The sequence below is a fragment of the Bombina bombina genome, unplaced genomic scaffold (genome assembly GCF_027579735.1).
Source record: "Bombina bombina isolate aBomBom1 unplaced genomic scaffold, aBomBom1.pri scaffold_1597, whole genome shotgun sequence".
Lineage (NCBI taxonomy): Eukaryota > Metazoa > Chordata > Amphibia > Anura > Bombinatoridae > Bombina > Bombina bombina.
In genome coordinates, this window is record NW_026511822.1 from 30047 (window position 1) to 48778 (window position 18732).

Below are 18732 nucleotides of genomic sequence, written 5' to 3' on the forward strand. Positions count from 1 at the left end.
TTAAACTTTCATTTTTCAGGTAGGACTTTTAATTTTAATTGACTTTCCAATTTACTTTTATCATCAAATTTTATTTTTTCTATTGGTATTCTTATTTTCAAATAAACATAGGTAGGCTCATATGTTAATTTTAAATCCTTTGAGGGCTGCCTCTTCTAACATGCTTTTTAAATATCTTTTCAACACATAGAGAAAGTAAATAAGCGTGGGCTATATAGATAACACTGTGTTAAGGCACATAAAGTTATTTAAGATCGAGCACAAAGCAATGCAAAATTTAAGACACTAGATAATAAACAGTCACAGTCATGAGATCCGGGGGCTGGACGAAGGTTACTAGATATAAGGTAATCAAAGAGGTAAAAAGTACATTAATATAACTGTGTTGGTTATGCAAAACTGGTGAATGAGTAATAAAGTTATTATCTATCTTTTAAAACATTAACAATTCTATGGTTGACTGTCCCTTTAAATAACCCCCTGTGCATGAACACAGTGTTATCTATATGGCCCACGTGTGCTTTCTGTCTCTTTGTGTTGAAATTAGATTTAAAAAGACTGTGATAAGAGGCAGACCACAAAAGCATAGAAATTACCACATGAACCTACCTATTTTTTGTTTTAATTAGTAATACCAATAGAAAAAAGCAAATTGGATGAGAAAAGAAAATTGGAAAGTTGATTACAATTAAAATCCTATATGAATAATGAAATTTTAATGTTGAATAGACTGTCCATTCAAATCCACAGAGTACCATAGAAGTGTTATTTTTTCAAAAGATAGATAATACCTTTATTAGCCATTCCCCAGTTTTGAATAGCCAACACAGTTATATTAAAGGGACAGTCATGTACCCCAAAAAAATTCTTTTGGAAAATAGGGCAAGTAATTTTAAACAACTTTACAATTTACTTTTATCCAAAATTTTGCTTTGTTCACTTGGTATTCTAGTTGAAAAGAAACTTAGGAAGGTTCATATGATAATTTCTAAGCCCTTGAAGGCCGCCTCTATTTTATTTACTTTTCACAGCAGGGAGAGCAAGCTCATGTAGGCCATATAGAAAGCATTGTGATCACGCTCCTGGCTAGTGGCAGACACTGCACTAATTTTCTAAAATTAAATGCAATAGATAATAACTAAACGTCATGTGATTAGTGGCGGTCAGAAGATGCTTTGATACAAGTTAGTCACAGAAGTAAAACGTGTATTAATATAACAAATAATTTTTTTTCAAAATTGTGGAATGGTTAATAAAGGGATTATCTATCTTTGAAAAAAATTTCAATTACATGGTAGACTGTCCCTTTAATATACTTTTTAACCACTTTGATTAGCTTATATCGAGTAACCTTTTTACAGCCCCCTGATAACATGACTTTGATTGTTCATTATCTATTTCTTTAAATTTATCATTGTTTTGTGTTAAAACTTAAAGGGACAGTATACTGTAAATTAGTTTTTCCCTTAATGTGTTTACAATTGCTTTTTTACCAACTGCAGAGTAAAAAATCTATGAAAATTAGCTTTTTAACGAATATTTGTTTATCTGAAAGCTCTTTTTTTGTGTTTGGAAGACACAGCCTAATAAAAGGGGTGGAGCTTGTAGGTATAATCATATCTCATTATTGTATCACATTGTGCACATATACCTGCTTCTTTATCTTATATCTGTCCTTAAAATAATAACCTGTACTTTGAGAGAATAATGGAAAATCAACATTGTATGACCTTATCTCTGCTATATCCGACTGGGAGTGTAATTTCTGCTGATGCCTGTGTTTACAAAGCTTATCTATAGTTGGTACGCGCGGCCACTAACTTTCATAATAGGTGTGGATACCACATGCTAAAACAACAATTTACAAATGCCAATATAAGGGTAAAGGAGCTACTTGTAAACAATTTAATACACTCCAGCAGGTAAAGTGGATCATTGGGAACAAATTAAAGTGGAGAAATTTTTGGAGTAAACTGTCCCTTAAATAAACCCCTGTGCCTGAACACAGTGTTATCTATATGGCCCACGTGTACTTTCTGTGTTCAAAAGAGATTTAAAAAGCATGTGATAAGAGGCAGCCCTCCAAGGCTTAGAAATTAGCATATGAGCCTATCTATGTTTATTTTTAACTAAGAAGAATATCAAGCTAAAAAAGTAAATTTTCAAGATAAAATAAATTTTGAAAGTTTATTAATATTGAAATTCTTATCTGAATATTGAAATTTTAATTTATACTATACTGTCCATTTTTAAAGTACACTAATTTTTTAAAATATATGCAAAAGTCATTTCATATTGTTGTAGATATTCTCCTTTTTTATTGATATCTTAGTAAGTATTGCTTTGCTAAATAATTTATTACAAAATTATAGATATAATTTTTATTTTTATATAGGCGCTAGTCATTGCATTTTGATGTAGATAATCTTCTACATCCTAAATAGCTCCACCAAATGAGATTATTTTTAGTATTTTTTCAAAATAAATTTTAATTTATAATAAATAATATTTAATTTTTATTTTTCAGAAAAACAGAAATAATGCCTGATTGTATAGTAATTGGTTGTCCGAGTTCGACAAGAAGAGGAAGAAAGAATCCGAATGTTTCTTTTCACGTTTTTCCAAAAACAATGGATAGAATTAGGATTTGGTTGCAACAGACAAACCAATATAAGGATAACGAATTGGAACCTATGGTGCAACGTATTTTTGACACGAATAAAACAATACGTTACCGTATCTGTTCCATTCATTTCAACCCAGATTGCTACATAGCTCAGGGTGTACATAAAAAACTAACTCCGGATGCAGTTCCAACTATTTTCCCTTCAAGGATAACAACTTATGGTACAACACCAACTACTTCAGCTCATTCATCCAATGTTTCAGAGTTGCTTTCAGAAGCTTCAACTTCAACAAGCTCAACAGCCTTTTTGATAGAAAATAGAGCACGTATACAACTTTGCCATGCTTGTGGACACAAAATACATGTTTCAACACAAGATGCATCGACAAATACCGACTTAAAAGAATATGTCGATGCTAACACTGCATTTGATCACAATTATGTAACTAAGACAGTTGCAATTCAAACTCTAAAAAAAATTGGTCATCATAATCGTGGAACATCCTCTAAAGATTTGATTAAAATGTCTGACAAGCACACCTGGACTATGGGTGATGTATCATCTGAAACTTCTTTAGCAGTAACATCGATATCATCTGCAAGATCAACCACTCAAATTCAAGAAATCTTAAATATTCCTGAAAATCAGGATGTGGAAATGGAATTTGATAGGCCAACTGACGATGTAAGAGATCCATTAAATGATAATATTATTCTTGAAGAACCGTTAATGGTGGATAACACAGAAGAAGCTACAAATATCGAACTCATGGACATTTCACAAATTGAAGATCCAGAATCTAGAGTACAAGACCCATCGTACATTCCCGATACTACGTTGGAAACTGAGGGTGAATTCTCTATAATAAAAGAAAAAAGCAACAAAGATCTAGTCTTGGAAAAAAAATACATTGTCTTTGACACTTGTCTAGATGAGTTATTGAAATTGATTCCATGTCGATCTAATGAAAATTGTGATTCCCCTATGATGTCCATACAGAAAAGAGAAGTCGGAACTTTACTAACAGTATATGGCGAATGTGAAGCTGGACACAATACAACACTTTGGGAGAGCCAGCCAACAATAGGTCGTAAACCTGTTGGAAATATTCTAGCGTGCTCATCTCTTTTATTTACTGGTAACAATTTTGATAAAATTGAAGAATATTTTAAATATTTTGGTATATGCTTCCTCACCAAACCAACTTTTTACAGTTACCAAAAAGAATTCCTTTTCCCAACAATTGACAATGCTTGGAAGAAAGAAAGATTGTATAATTTAAATGCTATTAAAGATAGGGCTATAAAAGTTACTGGTGATGGGCAATGTGATAGCCCGGGATTTTCAGCAAAATTTTGTACCTACACGATAATGGAGGCTAAATCCAAAAAAATATTGGATGTTCAAATTGTTCAGGTTTCGGAGACAACTTCATCAGTTGCTATGGAGGCTAAAGCATTCCGTAAGGCATTGACTTCATTGGTCAATGATGGTGTTTTTGCAATGGTAGTAGCTACTGATCGTCACGTGAGCATAAAAAAATCCTGAGAGAAGAATATCAAAAAATTAATCATCAATACGACATCTGGCATTATGTCAAAAGTTTGAAGAAAAAAATTATAAAAGTGAGCAGAAAAAGTAGCTGTAGAGAACTTGTGAAGTGGATTCCATCAATTACTAACCATTTTTGGTCATGTTGTATGACATGCAAAGGCGATGTACAATTACTGGAAAAATATTGGAAATCGTGTCTCTACCACGTATTGAACATTCACTCGTGGGTTGAAGATGGGCAACAAATGTCATGTAGGCACGATCCTTTAGAAAATGACGGTGAAAGAGAGAGAAAATGGTTAACTAAAAAAACTGAGGCATTCCATGAATTGGAGAAAATTATATGTAATGATCAAATGACAAATGACCTGAAACATCTTAATTTGTTTTGCCATACAGGAAAGCTCGAAGTTTTCCACAGCTTGGTTCTAAAATACCGCCCGAAACGTATTCATTTTCAAATGGATGCTATGGAGGCAAGAACCAAGCTGGCTGCAATTGCACACAACAAAAATTCTGAACGAGTCCATGCCCGAATTCAACATGCAAATGATTACACTGGAACTTTTGGAGATAAACGTTTTGCATGTTACTTTCCCAAAAGCAAGAAGCAATGGTTAGTCAGACCAATTTATGAAGATATGGACATGTCCCATATTATCCAATTAAATACCGATGTTCTAAATCTCATTCAAGGACAGACTACCCATACCTGGGTATCAAGAAACCTCATGCTACCGGCAAACATAGCTTCAACACCGAGACCGGACAAAAAATTGTTGATAGAAAAGCATACCTCTAGATATGGAAAGTAATTTTTTTTTTTTTTTACATTAAAAATAATTTATTTTATTTTTATTATTTTATGTTGATAATTTTATTTTAAAAAAATATATAAGAGATTTAAATTTCTAATGTTTTTATTTATCCATTTTTTATTTTATATATTTCCAAAGTTAATTTTTAATTGACATGGTCAAAGTAATTTTTTTTTTTATTCTTAATAAAAATATAATGGTTTAATAATTTGTGCAATTTCTCACTTCTATTTTTTCAAATATTAAATTATTATCAAACACATGTAACATTGCTAATTGATTTTTTAAAATTATCAAAATCGATAGCAATACCTTTTACTTTATATATATATATATATATATATATATATATATATATATATATATAATCTTTTAAATTCCTTCAATTGATGTATGTAAAAATTAATTTTTTGAAGATATATTAATATATATAAATATATATATATATATATATATATATATATATATATATATATATATATATATATATATATATTTTTATAATAATAATATATATTCAGTGTGGTGCAGCCACTAGATGCCGGTGAGGCAGGGCTTCACCTCTAATATGGTTAAAAATATATTTATTTTTTTTTAGTTGCTTTTAAACATGTTGTGCTCTGTATAGGCAAGAGCATGTATGTCCAACATTACACAGCATGCTTCGACAGTAACTGTATAAAAGTGGTTAAGAATATTGAATGTAACATAAATGCTTATTTGAGTCATATCTCTTTGTTATGACCCAATACAGAGAGAGACATCAATCAGGTGAACTTAGGGCTGGCCGTTATCCATTTCTCTTTTTAGCTATAGTATTTAATTAAAAACAGATATTCCTTTTGTCTATGTTTGACAAACCAGATGTTGACAAAAAATACTAATTTATTAATTATCACATTCATATGTGCTGTTATATTTTTAATATAATTTTAAAATATTGTAAACTATTATCACTTGAAACTCAATTTAAAACAAATATTTAAATATTAATTGGTGTCTCTCACACATGGCAGTGTTCGGTATATCATCAATTATGTTCCTCTCTCCTCCCTCTGTCTCCCCCTCTTACAACGTATGTGTCTCACTCCACTCTGTCTCCCTCAGTCCCAGATGTCTCTCTCTGTCTCCTTCACTCAACCATGTGTCTCTCACTCTCCTCTGTGTCTCTCTCGCTACACTCTGTGTCTCTTTTACTTCCCTCTGTTTTTTTCCGACTACCCCTCCAGTGATGTGTAGTTAGCTCAGAGGCGGGTGAGGCAGTGTCTTTGATACGCCCGAAAAAGATACACACATAAATATTAATTCAATATTATATATATATATATATATATATACATACACACTCTCTCTCTCTTTGTCACTCACTATCTCTCTCTCTGTCACACTCTCTCTCTGCCACATTCTCTCTCTCTGCCACACTCTCTCTCTCTGTCACACACACTCTCTCTGTCACACTCTCTCTCTCTCTGTCACACTCTCTCTCTCTCTGTCACACTCTCTCTCTCTCTGTCACACACTCTCTCTCTCTCTCTGTCACACTCTCCCTCCCTCTCTGTCACACTCTCCCTCCCTCTCTGTCACACTCTCTCTCTCTGTCACATTCTCTCTCTCTGTCACATTCTCTCTCTCTCTCTCTGTCACACTCTCTCTCTGTCACACTCTCTCTCTGTCACACTCTCTCTCTCTGTCACACTCTCTCTCACTCTCTCTGTCACTCTCTCTCTCACTGTCACTATCACTCTCTGTCACTCTCTCTCTCACTGTCACTATCTCACTCTCTGTCACACTCTCCTCTCTGTCACTCTCTCTCTGTCACACACTCTCTCTCTCTGTTAGTCTCAATCGCATCTGTTTTTCTGTTTATTCCCTCTGTCTTTGTCTGTCTCTCCCCTCTGTTTTTCTATCTCTCATCTGTGTGTTTATATATCCATCTGTCTCTCTCTATATATATATATATCTCCATGTCTCTCTCCTTATGTGTTTTTATCCAAAATGTTCTCTTTTCTATAAATTTCTCTCTTCCTCTGCCTCTCTCTTATCCCTTATGTGTCTCTCTAACCCTCTGTGTGATTCTCTATCTCTATTTTACTATAACATTCTGTTTTTTTCACTCTATCACTGTCTCTCCCTCTCCCCTGTCTCTCTCTTTCGCTCCATGTGTCTCTCTGCCTCTACCCACCATCTATCTCGCTCCCTCTCCCCCAGAGTCTCTTTATGTCTATTAGTCTACCTTTTATTTATTTAATAAATTATTTGGTTGTGCCACATGAGGATGTGTCCTTATTTAGAGGGGTGTGTTAAATTTCCACAGCTGACACAGGTACAATAATTTTTAAAATTCAATGAAGGATTCAGTAATCATAATTTGCAGCATCATAGTAAAAATTAATTTTTAAGCATATGTAAATGGTCATGGATTTAAAAATCTAATAATCCTAGCCCTATCTTTCATTCAATTTCAGTCCCTAAAGTTGTTTACTTTTAAAAATTTATTTTTCACTCTATCACCAAAACTTTGATTCACACTTTATTTAAAAAAAAATTTTGTATTTTTTTCTATTTCACCTTTTTTTTTCTCTATATAGAACATCGATTTCAAAAATTATACTAGATTCTTATCTACCTAATATCTTATTAAAATTAATATCTATTTTTTAACATAACTCTATATTTATAGTAATGTCTAGCCTCTATGATGCTCAGAGCATGCACGGCCAAGAACCATCACTTTCACAATCACTTCCACAGCAAAATGCATGAATATTAATGTTCAAATTTTTAATTTTTTATTTCTACTACGCAAAAATTTATTTAAATAACCGAAAAAATCTAAGTTTATATAATATTTCATCAATCAATTTTCAATAATATTTATAAAATTTTGGAAATATAATAAATTTATAAATAAAATATAATCCACAAAAATATTTTTTAAACATTTTTATTCAATGTTACTGTATTTTTAATATTCCAAAAAATGTAATACGATAAATTTAGAATAGTTTTATTTTTTTAATACAACTTTTTTTTTACAATAAAATAAAAAAAAAAAATATGAAATCTATACAAAATTAAATAAAAAATTAAATATGTTGTGATATGTATTAACCAACTTTAAAACTAAAAAAAATCCTCAAAATGAAATATACAAATCTTTTTTATATATCTTTAACAATATGTATCATATCTAAAACTTCAACATTTAGTATTAAAAAGAAAAAAAATTACATATAAAAATAAGATCAGTCTAAGATCATTTCAAAAGCAGGTCCATCATCCTCTGGGTAGTGGAAACCTACATATATGTTGTCCGCTTCTGGAAAAGATGATCTAATACTATTTACGACACATGATGGAATTGGTTTTCTATTTTTGGGACCAAGAAAACCATGAATCCAACAAGTATAGTCACGGTATGCAAGTTTTCTAAATGCTCTACATGTTTAAAAAAAAAAATTTAAAACATGTTAATTTGTCAAAAAAGATATCAAAAACAAATAATAAACCAGAGATTTGATATATCCATTTTAAGTGATACTAGTGCGATAAAATTATATGTATGGTAACAATACAATCGTATATATAGCTATATATAAATAAAATATATAGCATATGTAATTAAATCAAAAATTTTAAACTACAAAAGATATAATTGTTTTTTAATTAAAATTTAAATTATTTATACTATACTGTTAAAAACATTATTTAAAAAAAGTAATATTACCTTTCTGGCATGTTTTCAACTCCTTGTAATCTATATGGTCCCAAACTGTTAGTTATTAAAGCAATTCTTTTAAGGAATTCTCTATCTTTGGTATTTTGATGGTAATCATGTTCTGAAATGCAATTATGTCCCTCTTGAATTTTACTGACCACCTCTTCCATTTCACGACAGCAAAATGATTCGATTACTGTTGGCATCAATTTACATTTTCCACATAAACACCAATCGATATTTTGCAATCGCTGAGAGTCTTCTTCCATCTCACTTCCATCTTGATCAGTAGACTGTGTATTTAAATCTCTGGCCATTTCAACAGCACTTCTACGTGGATCCCAACGATGATTTTGGGTCACATCAAATAGTAAAGGCTCCGCATTTTGTTCATCAATTAAATTTTGCATCTAATAAAATAAAAATTTAAAAATTTAATAATTTTGGAATTTCAAATCAAAAGTATATTAAAGTGATTTACCAAAATTATGAGATAAACAAATACAATTTAAAAATTAAATAAAATTTCAAATATCACAACAACTGTGTATCTAAAAAGTTTACCAACCCATGTTAAAATTAACTATTAATGTGATTTTAATAAATTTGCAAAAAATAATTAAATACATGTTTACACCGTTTCTGTGAGATATAAAATTTGCAACTCTATTTAAAAACTTAAACCAATATTTTTGATCGAATTCAATAAATTAGAAAAATAAATAAGTGTTTTGTATAAATGTATATATATAAATATATAGATCGCATTACATTTAAACAAATTTATGTAATATTTTTTAAATTTTTAAAAATATCTAAAATTATTTTTTTAAAGTCGTCTTTAGAAAAGTTTTATAAAATGTATGTAATAAGAAATTGAATTACTGTAAACAGAGACAGAACTTTTCTGAACTTTTCAATATAATTTTTTTTTAATATTACTAAAATTACCATTTGAGACACCTCCTGTTCATCTAGGTCAAACAATGTTCGAATTCTTGGTTCTCCTCCAGAAGCCATTTATTTCCTGATATTTGACAAAAATAAAATAAACATATATTTATTTAGACTACATTTGACAAAGATTTAAAGGGACAGTCAAGTAATAAATAAAAAAAAAAATTCTAATAGCGCATGTAATCTTTAAAGGGACAGTCAACACCAGAATTGTTGTTGTTATAAAAGATAGATAATCCCTTTATTACCCATTCCCCAGTTTTGCATAAACAACACAGTTATATTAATATACTTTTAACCTCTGTGATTACCTTGTATCTAAGCATCTTCTGACAGCCCCCTGATCACATGACATTTTATTTATTATCTATTGACTTTCATTTTAGCCAATTAGTGCAGTGTCTGCCACAATCCACGGGCGTGCTCACAATGTTATCTATAGGGTTTACCTGAACCAGCTCTCCCCTGCTGTGAAAAGCAAATACAAAAGCATGTTATTAGAGGCGGCCTTCAAGGGCTTAGAAATTATCATATGAGCCTTCCTAGGTCTAGATTTCAAATAAGAATACCAAAAGAACAAAGCAAAATTGGTGATAAAAAATTGGAAAGCTGTTTAAAATTACATGCCATATTTGAAACATGAAAGGTTTTTTTGGACTTGACTGTCCCTTTAACAACTTTACAATTTACTTTATAACAAACATTTTTTAATAGAAATTTTTTTTATTCAAGTTGAAATCCAAAATTCCTAATGCTCTAATGGAAATTTTTAAAGGGACAGTATACAATAATTTTAAAGGGACTGTCGAGTCCAAATAAATTTTTTATATTTCAAACAGTGCATTTAATTATAACACATTTTCACATTCAAATTTTTTAAAAATTTAACTTTGTTCGCTTGGTATTATGGTTGAAAGCAAACCTATGAAGGCACATATGATAATTTCTAAGCCCTTGAAGGACTCCTCTATTGTATTAAATTTCAAAAAAGTTGAGAGCAAGCTCATGTAGCCCATATAGATAGCATTGTGATCACGCTAATGTCTAGTTGCAGAAACTGCACTGATTGACTAAAATGCATACCAATAGTTAAAGGTCCATTATACACTCATTTTTTATAAGCATAAATGTTTTGTAGATGATCTATTTATAAATCCAATAAAAAATAAATTTTTTAAATGTTTTATTTTGCTTATTTTAAAATGACATTGCTCTGATTTGCAGACTCCTAACCAAGCCCAAAATTTTATTTTGAATACCGTCAGCTACCTTCTCCATAATGCTACTGTTTGTGTAAAGGGTCTTTTCATATGCAAACGAAGGGGGAGGGTGGTAGTGTCTTATTTCCCACTTGCAGTGTGCTTTACAACTGCATTTTCAACAAAGCTAAACAGAAAGCTTATAAGTACATTTTTAAAACTGTTTTAAAATTGATTTTTAGATCAGTATATGTGCATCTTATTGTTTATAGTAGTGTCTATTACATGCAGATATATGAAAATGAGTCTATACTGTCGATATAACTATAAGTAATTTAATTAGGGACGGTCAGAAGCCGCTTAGATAGAAGTTAGTCAAAGAATTAAAAACTATATTAATAGGACAGTCTTGTTTTAGCCAAACTGTGGAATGGGTACTAAATGTATTAACAATATTTTTCAACAACAACTATACTGCTGTTGACTGTACCTTTCATATAACTGCCAATAAGAGACACTACTATAAAGAATAAGTTGCACAGACACTGATATAAAAAAATAAATAAAAGTATTTAAAAAATTACTTAGAAGCTTTAATTTAAACGACTTTAGAAAATCATTTTGTAAAGACCAGTACAAGTGCGAAATTAGACAATTACCCACTCGCTCTTCTTTGGAATCTGAAAAGACTATTTACACAAACAGGAGCAAGATGTAGAAGGTAACGGACGGTTTTTAAATAAAAGAATTGTTGCTTGTTTATGATTCTTGTTTTCAAAGAAAATTGTGGAAAACAGCACCTAAAAAATATGTGGCTTGTGGGGCACGGAACCCAGGATCTGCCTTATCCTGCAAACACTCCAAGCAGAAATAATGATTTTTTACAGACACCAATAATTAAAAGACGTTTATTTCTTCACTAATTGGGTTCTTAGACAAACATACAACGTTTCAGACCTGCTATAGGTCCTTAGTCATTCATATAGATAACACTGTGTTCATGCACGTGAAGTTATCTTGGATCAGGGAATGATTGGTTAAATTTCAGGTTTATCAAAGGAACTAAAATAAAGTTTCACTTTTAAAAGGATTAGATACAAGATAATCACAGAGTTAAAAAATTGCTTTTGAATTTTAATTTGGTTATGCAAAACTGGGGAATGAGTAATAAAGGGATTATATAAATCTTTGTAAAGAATATAATTTTGAGTTGTAGACTGTGCCTTTAACATAACAGTGTTGGTTTATCAATACTGTTGAATTTGTAAATAAAAGGGATTGTCTAACTTTTGAATCAAAAAAATTGGGTTGTTAGCTGTCCCTTTAATTGATTTTCAATTGAAAATACTATAATATAGAATTTTTTTTATTATCAGCATTTCATTTTGCAACCATTATAAGTATTGATCTAAATAAAAATTATTTATCTGCATTATTAGTTCAACAACAATGAAATTAAAGTGTATTAAAGTACAAGTATGAAGATAAAGCATATTGCTTTGCCTCAAGATTCATAATAATGAAATTTGCTAAAGGCAATGCAGAGAAGAATAGCAATTCTATTTCATAGTCTAGTGAAAAAACAACTAAATAAATCTTTGAAAATTCTTTTGTTTCTATGAAAGACATTCTTTACACCTTGTTAGAAGCATTGAAGTGAAACTTTATGATAATAAGGATTAAAAAATGTCTTGGTAACAAAGTAAACATTTGAATAGGATTTATATTATTCAGGATTGACTAGAGTATAATATATAATTTCTTATCTTTTCAGCATTCCTTTTTGTAAACTTCGTTTGGATCAATGGAAAGCAATGCAAATCTGCATCCTGTATTTCTATGAACTGAATTAGATTGTTCTTATAAACAAAGGATGTAGATAAAGTTGATTGCTTTGCCTCAATAGTAACGATGTTAGCAAAACGAATTGATGATAATAAAAGCAATTGTATGTTATAGCAAAGTCAAAATCAAATGAAATTTATCTGATTTAAATTCATTTACTTATTAACAAAACATTCTTTATTGATTGATATGAGAAATGAAGATAAACTTTATCACAATAAAAAGATGCAGATAAAATACTTTGCTTTTCATAAATAATATGTATTCCTTTGTATCATCTGATAACAATGTATAAAGAATGTATTTCTAATAAAGTAACGTTTTTTCAAAGATTTATTTCGTTTTTTTCTTGAAAACTGTATAACAAAATAGCTTTTTTAATCAACATTGGATTGATATGAATTCGTTAGTATTGATGTTAATCAATGTTATTTATATGCAACCTGTGTTTTAAAGAAATGCATTTACAGTTTATTAAAATTAAAGGATAAGGTTTAAGAAGATTGCTTTCCATAAATAACGATGTATTTAAAATTAAATGATGACATTAAAACAAATTCTATAAGACAGTCTATTCAAGTTAAAATAAAATAAATATTTAAAAATAGTTTTATTTTCGAGACATACTTTTTTTTTTAAAGATATCAGCAATAAACTAAAACTTTGTGAAAAGAAAAGGATACAGAGAAAACACTTTGCTTTGCATAAATGATAAGGAAGTATGGAAGATGAAAAGCTGCTAAATAAAGTATTGTGTATTCAAAAAATGTGAAACAAGAATGAAATCTATAATTTGCTAACTTTGATTTATCGTACTTTTTTTTTTTAAGTGATAACAGCTAAGATTTTTAATTAGTTAAAAAACAAAGGATTGAAAAATAATAGCTTTAAATCAGTACAAAAGAAGTTTGCAAAATACAATGTTGATCAGTAAAGCGATTGTATCTTATAGTATAGTCAATCAAATAAGCAATAAATCCTTGTAACGTGTTTTCATTCTAAGCAAGACATTCTTTATAACTTGTTATCAGCAATGAAGTTAAATTTTATGATACCAATGAATAGAGAATGTCTTACTAAGAAAGAAAGCATTTTACAATGATTGATTGTCTTTTTGGTTTAATAGACTAAAAAATAGGATTCATTTGATTAACAGCATTTCATTTTGAAAACTTCGTTGTTATGGAGGAAAACAATGTTCTTTATCTTCATCCTTTGTTTTTCTGAAATGAAGTTCAATCTACTTATAAGCTAAAAAGAACAACAATTCGGATTGCTTTACATCAATAATACGGGTGTTTGCAAAACGAATAGATGACAAGAAAAGGAATTATATTTTATAGTGTATTCAATATCAAAAGAAAAAAATGATTGTTAAAACATATATTTTTTTCTTAGCCAGACATTCGTTATTCATAGTTATAACTAATTGATAATGCATTGCTGATAAGAATTAAAAAATATGTTATTGCAACTGAGATAAACATATTGTCAATTTTTTTTTTTTTTGAATATGGAAAATCCTGTATATAGAATTTCATTTCTTAAAAGCATTGCATTATGAAAAGATCGTTACAATTGATGCAAACCAATGTGCTTTATATGCATCCATTTATTTTTAACAATTTTTAATTAATTGTTGATATCCAATACAAAATCAAAATTTATTTAAAAAAAAAAGGTCAAAGGATTTATGATTTTTACGGGTGAGTAGAACACACAATATAAAGGATTGATTATCAGTATTAATTATTTGCGATACAGATCATTGTTAGGCACAAGACATAAAAACATTGCTTATAAAGAGATTATTTAATTATGTGAAACGAAAATACAAAACATTGCAAATGCAAATATTATTTCTTGTTGACAATTATCATATCAAATGTTGTATTATGTTAAAAACATTAATATATGATAATCAAATTATTATTAAAAAATAACTATGCTTTTGTAAAGTTTGTATATATTTTTTAAGAGTGTGTATATATATATCAATTGCTTTTTGTTATACATAAACTTACTTTGAAAAAAGGATCGCAGATAGAAGAATGTTTTGGTCCGATGCCGATCGATGTACAAATATTGTTTAAAGTGCGCATGCGTGAGTTGTGAACGCGCGGATCCAGAGTACTAGAGATTAATCTCTAACGCATGCGCAAAACAGGAAGTGGGAGTCATCATTTCCTATGTAGACGCCAGTGGGGGACCCAATCCGTTAGATACGGATGAGAACGTCACTACTAACGGAAATTTTTTTTTATGCGGGTGGAGAAAGGAGGTTAGTAGACGGGATAATAAATAACTAAATTAAAGCATTAAAAACGGTATTTAAAAAAAACGATGAATGAAACTATTATTTATTTTGGATTTTATTTTCATTGGTAGCGAACTGTCAGTTTAACTTTACTTACACTTTAACTAATGCATGGACGTGTGTCCCACCAAACTCCTACCAGAGAAACTAGCTCCCGTGTCTTTCTAGAGGCGATCACAGGTAAAGAGCGCAGATGCAAACCATTATTTTTATAGCGTAAGATCGGGTTACCATGGCAATGCACTTGTTATGGCACGCTTTTTGTCAAATCTGACATCAGTTGGCAGCGCAAACTTACGTTCAGTTGAAAAGAGTGACTGCTTCACCACGCTATCTTTATGAATGGAAACCTGGTACTAAAATGGAGCCGTAAATTACTTTTAGCTGTCGGCCACATCGGTAGCTTACGGCTCCATTTTTAACGACTCAATGGAAGCAAGCCCATAATTTTCAAGGGACACTAATACAAAAATGAAATGCTTTAGTTAATTAAAATATTTGAATTTTGCATTCAAATGTACCTTAACGTGCTCTGTCTTTTCAGTATAATTAGCTGCAGATTTGAGTAGATGCTGATGTGAATCAATTGAAATATAGTTGGATAATACTAATTGTTACAACTTTTTAACAAACAATTGAAAACAGATTTACCATTTTCCTTATTTACATCATGAAAAATGGGCAATGTTCCTCTTCCAGAAAATTCTTCTGCATGGTTCACTAGCGCATCTTTCACAGTTTCATATCCACAGAGTATAACCATTTTTCGGGCCCCGATTTGGATACTGTATACTGGACCATACTGTTTAGCTAGCTGAAATAATAAATGGTTATAATCATGTGTGAGCATAAAATGATATATTATCTTAATAAATATTATACTCAACAAAATTGTATAATTCATCCTAATGAGCACTAATTAAACATGCCTTGAAAAAATAAGGTTAAATTAAAGGTTTTCAATTGGTTTTGTGCTCAAATGCCTATGGATACATGTATCAGTTGCTGATAAGGACAAATTCCATTTTGTTACTGGTGGAGAGGGAATTGCCCCACAAGCATGAACACAAATACATACACTACTATAATTATTATTATTGTCGGTTATTTGTAGAGCGCCAACAGATTCCGTAGCACTAATACATTTAAAAACAAATAGATAGCAATTGTCCTAAACAGAATCCTGCTTTGAGATTGGTAGATAAACAAAATTAAGGGACAGTAACCACTTTGAGTTTGTAATATAAAATAAAATATAAAAATACTTACTTAAAAAAACTTCATGATATATTTTTTATTATTTATTTTGCCCCTTTTCTGTCATTTATGTCTAAAATTGTGGATTTGCAATTTCTGTAAAATGAGTTGTCTAATTTAAGAACAACAGAGAGCACTTTCGTCTGGTTAGAGACACTGAAATCTAGTTCTAAAAAAAACAGATTGCTTATAGGTATAATGAGAGAATATAAATATAAAAACTAATAGTAAAATAAATGCAGCAATCTTACAAAAAAGAAAAACATTTCATGATTTAAAGAGCCAGTGCATGAATAGTTAAAGGGACATGAAGTTCAGATTTTTTCTTTCATAATTCAGAAAGAGCATAACACTTTTTAAAAAGTTTCCAATTAAGTTCTATTAAATTTGCTTCATGTTATTCTTTGTTAAGGAGATAGCTAGTGTGTGCATGCCTACAGCACTTTATGGCAGGGAAAAAAACGCTGCCATCTAGTGTTCTTGCTACTGTAGTAAAACTGCTGTAATCTAGTGCAGCAGACATGTGCACACTCCTAAACTTATCTTCCTGCTTTTCAACAAAGGATACAACAAAAAGACAATTTAATAACAGAAGTAAATTGGAAAGTTGTTTAAAATTGTATGTTTTATCTAAATCATGAAAGAAGAATTTTGGATTTGATGTCCCTTTAATGAATGTTTTAATTCAATATAATTTTCTTTAAAGGGACATGAAACCCTTAGTGTTTCTTTCATGATTCAGTTAGAGCATAACATTTTTAAAGACTTTCCAACTTACTTCTATTATTAATTTTGCTTCATTCTCTTTACATCCTTTGTTGAAGGAGCACCAGTGCACTACTGGTAGCTAGCCGAATATATCAGTAAGCCAATGACAAGAGGTATATATGTGCGGCCACCAATCAGCAAGTAGCTGACAGTTTGTTACCAAGATAGCTAAGCAAATTAGAAAATAGAAGTACATTGGAAAGTTGTTTAAAATTGCATATTCTATCTGAATCATGAAAGAAATATGGTGGGTGTCCATTTAACTATGCATGCACTGTCTAACTCACAAACCTAATTGTCTGCAGACTCAAGCCCAGATTGGTTCCTCGAAATAAAGAAATTAGTGGGTGGTGTTTGAGCATTAAAAAAAAAAAACAATTAAAGGGAAAGTCTAGTCAAAATTAAACTTTTATTATTCAGATAGGACATGTAATTTTAAACAACTTTCCAATTTACTTTTATCATCAAATGTGCTTTGTTCTCTTGGTATTCTTAGTTAAAAGCTAAACCTAGGTAGGTTCATATGCTAATTTCTAAGCCCTTGAAAGCTGCCTCTTATCACATGCTATTTTATTTGCCTTTCACAACAGGGGAGTGCTAGTTCATGTGAGCCATATAGATAACAATGTGCTTACGCTCTGGGATTTATTCAAGAGTTAGTACAACACAGCACTAATTGGTAATAATTAAAAAGTCATTTGATCAGGGGGCTGTCAGAAGATGCTTAGATACAAGGTAATCACAGAGGTAAAACGTTGTTTATGCAAAACTGGGGAATGGGTAATAAACGGATTATCTATCTTTTAAAACAATACAAATTCTAGTGTAGACTGTCCCTTTAAGGCAAAAAAGGGTGTTAATATGTTCTGATAACATACAGACTCTACTGATAGCTAATCTATTGGAAGTCCGTAGAAAACATGGTTGTAATTACCAGGTGTTGGATTTCCCTTTAACACTTCTGCTTAGTGCCCCAAACTTTTGAAGTGGCTAAAAATTGGAAGATAGAACCTCGTGTCATGAATTTGTCAGCAAATGAAATAAATCTGTAAAGTACAGGAACAGCTTTTAAATGATTATAAACTATGTTATGTTTTGTTATAACAAAAGTATGGTTGCTGTATGTCCTTGAAGCCGGTGTTTCTCAGCCGTGTGTTAGTAACCTACTAGAGTGACATAGTACTTGCGTTAGTGTGTCACAGGTAATGCATACTAAAACTCTGATAACACGGGTCAATATGGTTTACAGAGAGGGAAGTAATTCTATTAGCTAAATATTGACAAAAGCCAGATTATGAGTGGAGCGCTCTCATTTGCATGTGAGTGATATTGAGTTTTCACGTTCATTTGCATGCATTCAATTTGCTCTTGTATTACCAGCGGAAAGTAAATGCGAACGCATAATCACAATCGTGATTTATGCTATAATGATTACTGCGACCTCAGAGCTCTGGATAACGGTTTCACGAAACTAAAAAGTGTCACAAAACACATGAAAAATACATTGCAAAGTGTACTAACACTCATAATAACACTATCTAATAAAAATTATACATAAAAAAATATTGCACCCAATAGTTCTAAAGGCTCAAAGGTATGAGATCTCGAGTGTTAGAGGGGGAAAAAAAGCAGGCAAATGGATTTAACATAGAGATACATACATATACATGTC

The 18732-nt window shown here is 30.5% G+C and overlaps 1 protein-coding gene across 1 annotated transcript in view; it reads right to left on the minus strand.

Moving 5' to 3' along the window:
- Nucleotides 1-15798, minus strand: part of LOC128643963 (cytochrome P450 2C18-like) — a 41129-nt gene extending 25331 nt beyond the window's left edge. Inside the window, exon 1 of the mRNA XM_053696730.1 lies at nucleotides 15687-15798. Coding sequence (XP_053552705.1) covers nucleotides 15687-15798 — 112 coding nt within the window. The remainder of the gene's footprint in view (nucleotides 1-15686) is intronic.
- Nucleotides 15799-18732: the final 2934 nt, after the last annotated feature.